This window comes from Micropterus dolomieu, linkage group LG23 (genome assembly GCF_021292245.1).
Source record: "Micropterus dolomieu isolate WLL.071019.BEF.003 ecotype Adirondacks linkage group LG23, ASM2129224v1, whole genome shotgun sequence".
Taxonomy (NCBI): domain Eukaryota; kingdom Metazoa; phylum Chordata; class Actinopteri; order Centrarchiformes; family Centrarchidae; genus Micropterus; species Micropterus dolomieu.
Window position 1 is genome coordinate 35,257,802 of NC_060172.1, and position 7,982 is coordinate 35,265,783.

Sequence of the window (7,982 nt, forward strand, 5' to 3'; positions counted from 1 at the left end):
TAGAGAGAAATGGAAGGTTAGATATAGGTCTATAGTTTGATAAAACATCCGGATCAAGTTTGGGCTTTTTCAGAAGAGGTTTAATTACAGCTACTTTAAAGTACTGTGGTACATAGCCTGTTGATAAAGATAGATTGATCATATCTAGTATAGAAGTGCTGACTAAGGGTAAAACATCTTTAAGCAGCCTAGTAGGGATGGGGTCTAAGAGGCAGGTTGATGGTTTAGATGAAGAAATTATTGAAGTTAGTTGGTAAAGATTGAGGGAAGCAAAACAGTCTAAACATATATCTGGTTTTACAGCTGTTTCTAAGGTTCCTGTGTTTAGAGATAAGTCGGTGCCAGTTAAGGGCAGGTCTTGGTGAATTTTGTTTCTAATAGTTAGAATTTTATCATTAAAGAAGCTCATGAAGTCGTAACTACTGAGAGCTATGGGAATACTTGGCTCAATAGAGCTGTGACTCTCTGTCAGCCTGGCTACAGTGCTGAAAAGAAACCTGGGGTTGTTCCTATTTTCCTCTATTAATGACGAGTAGTACGCTGCTCTGGCATTCTGGCCTTCTATCTATTTAATGACAAATTAAATGAGAATTGTCCAGTTTGGTGATATTTGCTTTAATTTGCGAGTTTCAGTATTATACCATGGAGCTAACCGTCTTTGTTTTATTATTTTCTTTTTTAGAGGGGCAACAGAGTCGAGTGTCATTCGCAGCGAGCCGGCAGCACAATCAATAAGATGATCGATTTGGGAGGGACTGAAATTAGCATATGAGTCCTCTGTTACTTTGTGACTTGATAATGAATTTAGAGCTGATGGAATCGCATCCTTAAATTTAGCTACAGCACTATCAGACAGACATCTTGTATAGAAATTTTTGCCTAATGACGTGTAGTTCAGCAATACAAACTCAAAAGTTATCAAACAGTGGTCAGATAAAGAGGGATTCTGTGGGAACACTATTAAATATTCAATTTCAATACCATACACCAGAACAAGGTCGAGGGTGTGGTTAAAACAGTGAGTCGGTTCATGAACACTCTGAGAGAAGCCGATGGAATCTAACAGAGATAAACGCAGTACTGAAGCTGTCATTCTCAACATCCACATGAATATTAAAATCCCCTACAGTGATAACTTTGTCCGTTTTAAGGACTAAAGTTGACAAAAACTCAGATAAGAATTCAGAGTACGGGCCAGGTGCTCGGTACACTATAACAAAAATAATTGGTTGCAGTGATTTCCAACTTGGGTGTGAAAGACTAAGAGCAAGGCTTTCAAATGAGTTATAGTTTAGTTTAGGTTTAGAGCTGATTAGTAGGCTAGAGTCGAAGATAGCTGCAACTCCACCTCCTCGGCCTGTGCCTCGAGGAATGTGAGTATTAATCTGACTGGGAGGGGTGGATTCATTTAGGCTAACATATTCTCCATCACCCAGCCAGGTTTCAGTAAGACAAAATAAATCAATATCATAATCTGATATTAGTTCATTTACTAGTACACCTTTAGAAGAAAGAGATCTGATTTTTAAGAGTCCACATTTAACTCTCCTATTCGTTTGCACTATTGCTCTTGTGGTTTTAATATTTACAAGGTTTTTATTTGATTTCAATAATTTCGATGGTTGGGGGACAGACACCGTCACTATAGGATTTTGACTAGGTAACTCCTGAAATGGAGGAGCAGAGAAGTGTGTTAGACTGCGACTCTGCCTCCTGGTCTCAACTCTGGGTTGTCATGGATTTGGTCCACTAATAACTTGGCCAGATTTCTAGAAATGAGAGCTGCTCCTTCCCAAGTGGGAGGGATGCCGTCTCTCCGGATCAGACCAGGTCTTCCCCAGAAAGTCTGCCAATGATCAACAAAGCCCACATCATTTGCTGGACACCACCTCGACAACTAGCGGCGGAATGACGACATGCGGCTATACATGTCATCACTGGTCAGATTTGGCAGGGGTCCAGAGAAAACTACGGTGTCCGACATTGTTTTTGCATATGTGCACACCGACTCAACATTAATCTTAGTGACCTCCGATTGGCGTAACCGGGAGTTATTACTGCCGACGTGAATAACAATCTTACTGTATTTACGTTTATCCTTAGCCAGCAGTTTCAAATAAGACTCAATGGCCCCAGGGATGCACTTAACTATGGCCGCTGGCTTCGCTAACTTCCCGTTTCTCAAAATAGAGCTGCCAATGATCAGAGTTGGTTTCTCAGCGGGTGTGTCGCTGAGTGGGGAAAATCTGTTCCCAGCTGCTCAGGAGATGCCGGGGGACGGCTACCAGAGGCTAACTCAGGCCGTTCCGCACCAACTACCGGGGACTGGCTAGCTACAGTAGCTAAAGACTGATCTACCAAGGTGCGGAGCCGGACTTCTAAATCACTGAGCCTCGCCTCCATGTCTACAAATAAACTACACTTATTACATGTACCATTACCGCTAAAGGAGGCAGAGGAGTAACTGAACATCTGACACACCGAGCAGGAGAAAGTAGGAGAGCGAGAGGGAGAAGCCAGTTGAAAACAACTATGACATTAAACAGCAGTCACTTTTTATTTAGCAAGAGTAGCAAAACACGCTACCAACACACATGCACCAGAAACGGAAATTAATCAACACGCTTACCGCAGTACGTCAGCACGTGTTGACACACCAGACATTTGCTTCACATATCCATATTATGCAAAATCGAATAAGCACCACCTAGTGGCTGCAGAATTAAGGGACAGTTTTTTTTCTCAGGTCAGAACAGTATAGTCTTTCTTACACAACTCTTTGTGTGTATGTTTTGTGACGTTTGTGTGTTCTCATGTGTGTAGATGTTAGGGGGATAGGTGTGGTAGCGGGAGCAGTGGTTGGTGTGTCCTGTGGAGTCCTCCTCATCATTCTCATCATCTGGTTGGTGTTCCGAAAAAAAGCGATGAAGAAATATGAAGAAGAGGAGACCCCAAATGAAATCAGGTGGGGATGGAGAGAAACTTTCTCCGCCAGTCATAATCACACATGCAGTCATAACCCCAATCTGAATTCTTAGAGTGTCATCATAAAGAAACGTAATCAGCAATGTTTGTCACTATACCATCTTCAGAAGTTAATCCTGGTCTCAGATGCCACCTAATTTAGCACTAATATTCAACTAATGTAACTAATATATAGTACATTAAAAGGAGTGAACAAGGGCTGAACGTTTAAATTCCGTTGTCATCCTTATGTGACAGATCTGCTGGCCAATCACAAGCGCCCAGCGCCTCCTGTTATAGTGCTTTCAGACCAATAGCGAAGCGAGCGTTTGGGGCGGTGAGTTTACATACAAAGTCAATGCAAAGACGCGTAGAGCCGCAATTTCCTTTCGCGAAGTGGCCGGGGCCGGCAACGCAAAGGAATTTGCTTGAGTCGAAAATATTCAACTCATGTGAAGAAGTTGCATGACGCTGAGTCGCGATAGCCTATCAGTGTTGAGATTGTCCGTATGTCACCGAGGCTTCAGGAGAGGGCCAGGCAGAGCGGGGGATTGAAAATCTGCTGGCCGGCTGAGAGCTGCTAAACTTGGGGGAGAGGAGCAGGGAGCAGCGCTGCAACCAATGGAGAAATAAACACCCGTAGTTGGTCGGAATCTGCTCTGACAACTACGCCGTTACTCGCGGGAGGAGTTAACTGCTTTTATTAAATTAGCTTTTTACTTTAGTTTTTGGGATTTCAACATTGATTTATCTTCACTGGAGTTTCTCAGCAGCTAGCTTCCGTGCACATTCGGTTCCAGTGTTGTTGTTAGCGTCGTTAGCTCTGTCGGACCAAGACTTCATATTTATATAAAAACTGGACAAAACTGGACATTACTTGGAGAATAGAAAGCGAGGAGGTTGAACTACCTGGTGAGTTCAGAAAACATGTGTCTGTAACTTTATTCCAGCTATCATTGTACTTTACTGTGACCAAGTTACCATGGCATAGCCCTGATCAATCCAAACTCCATTCAGAAAACAAACAATTTAGAAGTTGCTGTCCTGCTATCTTGCTGGCAGACCTGACAAAGCATGAATTCATATGTTTAACAAATCTGCATCATGTTATTTCGGCATCAGTTTAATACATTTATTGCTATTTAATCACAGCAAAATGTTTACTTTGGGTTCATACAGTTGTAGTAATGGCAAGTTGTGTTTATTCACGTTATTGCGTTAAAATCGCCTTCTCGCCTTGTGTGTGAACACTTGCAGCACACTGCAGAATGTACTCATGCCAGTACAAATTCACGCTTGATCTGAATGCTGCAATACAGTGCTACTCACCAATCAGAGCGGGCACAGGGCGTGTACATTTTACAACAACAAATGAAACTAAAGGAAAACGTGGGTTAATGGCACCAGCCGAACCGACACAGGCAGCGGCTGTGCTGCGGTTTTGTCCAGCGTCAACTCACACTGAAGTGTTTCGGCAGCGGAGCGTTTAGCCTATACGTTGTTAATGTGTTGTTAATTTGTCATTTTGTGTGCTTCAACTACGAAAAACAGCTCTCTTTGAGCTTATTCCGCTCTCTGCAGGCTAACGTTACATATCCACATGGAGCATTTCAGAATAAGAGCATGTTGCCCTTGTTCAGATTTTGCTTATTTGTTCAGTTATCCTTGACTTTTGTGCTTCGACTATGGTTAAGTAGGCGATGTAATTAAATTGTTTCTTTTTTTGTCTGTTTTAACTGTGTTTATTGTTTAACTACGATCAGGAGTCTGCAACGGGTGTTTTATTTTGAAAATCGTCTGGATTCTCTTCTCTTCTGTGTCTGACTTCCTGCCTGGTTCATCTGCTCGGTGCTGCTTGATGTGGCTTCCGTCAAAAATAGACTGACAGTGAATAGTGAACTTTAGCTAAACTTCAATAAAAAATATTGCAAATCGAATCATAATCGCAATATCTGGCAGAAAAATTGCAATTAGATTTTTCCCCCAAATTGTTCAGCCCTAGAGTGAACTGTAGGACTCTGACACCAACAATGTTAAAGAAGTAGAAAACCAGAACTTTTCAGTTTCAGTTCTACAGTTCTTTCTTTACATTACACAGGTATTTGTTGTTATAAAACTTTTTTTCTGTTTTTATATTGTTGTATACTGCAATTTATAAGTGTGAGGAATTATAATGCAGCCTTGTGGGGTTGAAAGCAAACATATTTTTGGTGTCACCAGCTAAGTAGTAAAGCCATAATTTGAGATTTTTCATGTAATGGATATAAATTAAGATTAACATCCACTTTACTCATAAAAAATTTAATGAATTCATCTATGCAGTGTTAGTAACAATTTGTCCACGCCAATTTCAATTTTACTCTACTAGTAAATTAAATTAATTTGATGTGTTGAGGGCACTCTTTGAAGTCATGCAACCATGTTCTCATTTCAGGGAGGATGCAGAAGCTCCCAAAGCTAAACTGGTCAAGCCCAACTCCCTCTCCTCATCCCACTCTGGCAGCTCTCGCTCAGGCACCTCCTCCACCCAGTCCATGGTGCACAACATGGGGCTCCAAGGCCAAGGAACCTGTGTTCCTACTGTGGCACCTCTCAAGAAAAACTGCCAAGCCTCTACCTTCTCTCAATCTCCACCTAGCTACAATCAGACAGTTCCCAAGACTCCTGGACCACATTCTACACCCACCTCCACATCTACCTCCAATTCCCAGCCCAGCCCTCCACCTAAACTTAGTTCTGGGAACCTGAGCTGCTTGGAGGCCACTTCTGTTGTGATCCCTACCCAAATGAAGGCCTTCCAGACTGTGTAGAAGATATGTAATCACACAGGGGACAAGATCAATGTCCCTTAGGACATGGCAACCACCTAAATCCAAGAGTTAGAGTCTGATAAAGATCCAGTTATATTATTCAGATAAATTCCCACCAATCGCAATCTGATGGATACTTTCAGCAACTTAACTCTTGGAGAATCTCTGCTTCACACTAACAATATAGGATCAAGCTTCCTATGGTGTTGTTTGATGACAGTAGGGTTTTATGGTCTATTATTTTGAAAGACAAGGAGGTGTTGAAACTGAAGCAGCAGTTGGTTGCTAATGGAAGAAGAAGATTGCATAAACCACGAGGGTGACACAATGAGGGGAAATCGAAAGTGTACAGAAAGTGTAAAGACTTACAGTGGATAAAATGAGGACATTAAATCACAACTTCATTCTTTTTGCAGAAGACAACAGACTGCTCATTGATACATCTGAAAAGGTTAGATTAGTTCATAAGAGAACAAGAAAAAGAGACAAACGTCTTTGACAGTAGTTTTTAACAATCTTGAACGCCTTCCTACATACAGTAAACCACTTTACACCTGTTGCAAATTAATTAATAAAAAATTAATTCCCTGCACCTATGACTGAACTGATAAAATTCAATTTTTATAATATATAAATAGGATGAATGGCTCTGACACTTCATATATCCATCAATACCTGTGTCACACACCGTAACATGGACATTGGACATGGAAGGAAAATAGCGTACATGTGCAAATGTGGAGATAACTTCCCATTTTCAGTAGTTTCAGAGTAGATTCATACAGGATACATCATGTTCATACTATTCATACCTGAAATGTCAATTTACAGGATAATGAAGTACTGATATTTTAAAATTTTGTTTCAGGGTTAAACAGATGCCCTATTAAGAAAGTGGTGGTGATTGTGATGGTTTTCATTTTATTTATTTATATTAGCCTGTTTTGTGTGTAGTATACCTTCTTTTTTAATCCAAGAATGAAAAACTCTACGACTGTTAATGCTAAATTAAATTGTGTTATGTACAGTGTTGTCAAACTTGAAGTCAAACTCTCCCATATTAAAATATTTCTTTTGAATTTAAATTACTTTTATATGACTTGTTTAATTATTTAAATATAAACAAAATTATCTCACCTTCTGCACTCTTAATACTAAGAACCTAAATAATGATCCCCAAAGAGTGCCTTTGGTCATATACTAAATGCCCAGTGTAATAATCAAACATATACAGTACTATTAACAGTACACCACATTGTTAGTTAGTTGTCTTTCACAAGGAGCATGACACTAATCAGAGTTAATGTAGGCTTGGGGAGAGACCTCAATTTTTATCTGATCTACTGCATACCAGCTATAGTCAACAGATAGGTGCACACGAGAAAATAAATACTGCAGCAAACCCGATCCTCCTATACATTGAAGGTTAGATTTTACATATCCTCTTCGTGTGACTTAGGACAGTACAATAAATATTCAGAAACACAAACAGCTCTTTCCCATAGCCAATAAAACTCTGGAGCTGTTCCATAGACTAATCGGTAAGGTCATTGCAAGATTACTCACTAAATAGCTTTGGTGTGTCAAAGCACTTGAGGCAAAACCATCTGCTAGATAACTAGATACCACAAGAGGGAAGTTTCTTCTTGATGTAATTTATGTTACCTGGAACTTATGTAAGTTTTTTGATAAAATAAACAATCAGTAATACTTGAACTATACTTTATAGAACATTAGCAATAGTGAATATTTCCCTCTTTCCCCATGACCACACATTTAGCAAAGGTAAGCTGAGAGCTCCAAATTGGATCAAACCACGAAAGGATTAGATGTCCCATCACAACTAGACATAATCCAACTCATCACTCAAAATACTTGAAGAGAAATAAATTTCCACAGCAGATTTTTGTGTTATAACCATCAAAGTACTAGTATTGCTATTGCTATTATTAAGGCTTTTTAGCCTTTATTTGGACAGGCGTGAGAGAAGTAAGAAATAAGGGAGAAAGATGAAGACATGCTGCAAAGGGCCCCAGGCTGATATAAGCCTTGCACATGGGGAGAGCACTCCACTGACTGAGCCACTTGCACTCTGTCTCCCGATCCCTTGAGTATTTGCAGTTTGCCTACAACTTAACGGCCTAGTTAAAGGGCCAGTGTACTGAATCAGTTCTTCTTGTCAAATGGGCAAATAGTCTACAGAAACCT

The 7,982-nt window shown here is 40.3% G+C and overlaps 1 protein-coding gene across 1 annotated transcript in view; it reads left to right on the plus strand.

Annotated features, from left to right (window-relative positions):
* The window catches only part of LOC123963796 (CXADR-like membrane protein), a 61,584-nt gene extending 54,725 nt beyond the window's left edge, over positions 1–6,859 (plus strand). The window contains exons 6-7 of the mRNA XM_046040842.1: positions 2,824–2,965; positions 5,399–6,859. Of these exons, the coding sequence (XP_045896798.1) occupies positions 2,824–2,965; positions 5,399–5,774 (518 nt within the window). The 3' untranslated portion in view covers positions 5,775–6,859. The remainder of the gene's footprint in view (positions 1–2,823; positions 2,966–5,398) is intronic.
* The last annotated feature ends 1,123 nt before the right edge of the window (positions 6,860–7,982 follow it).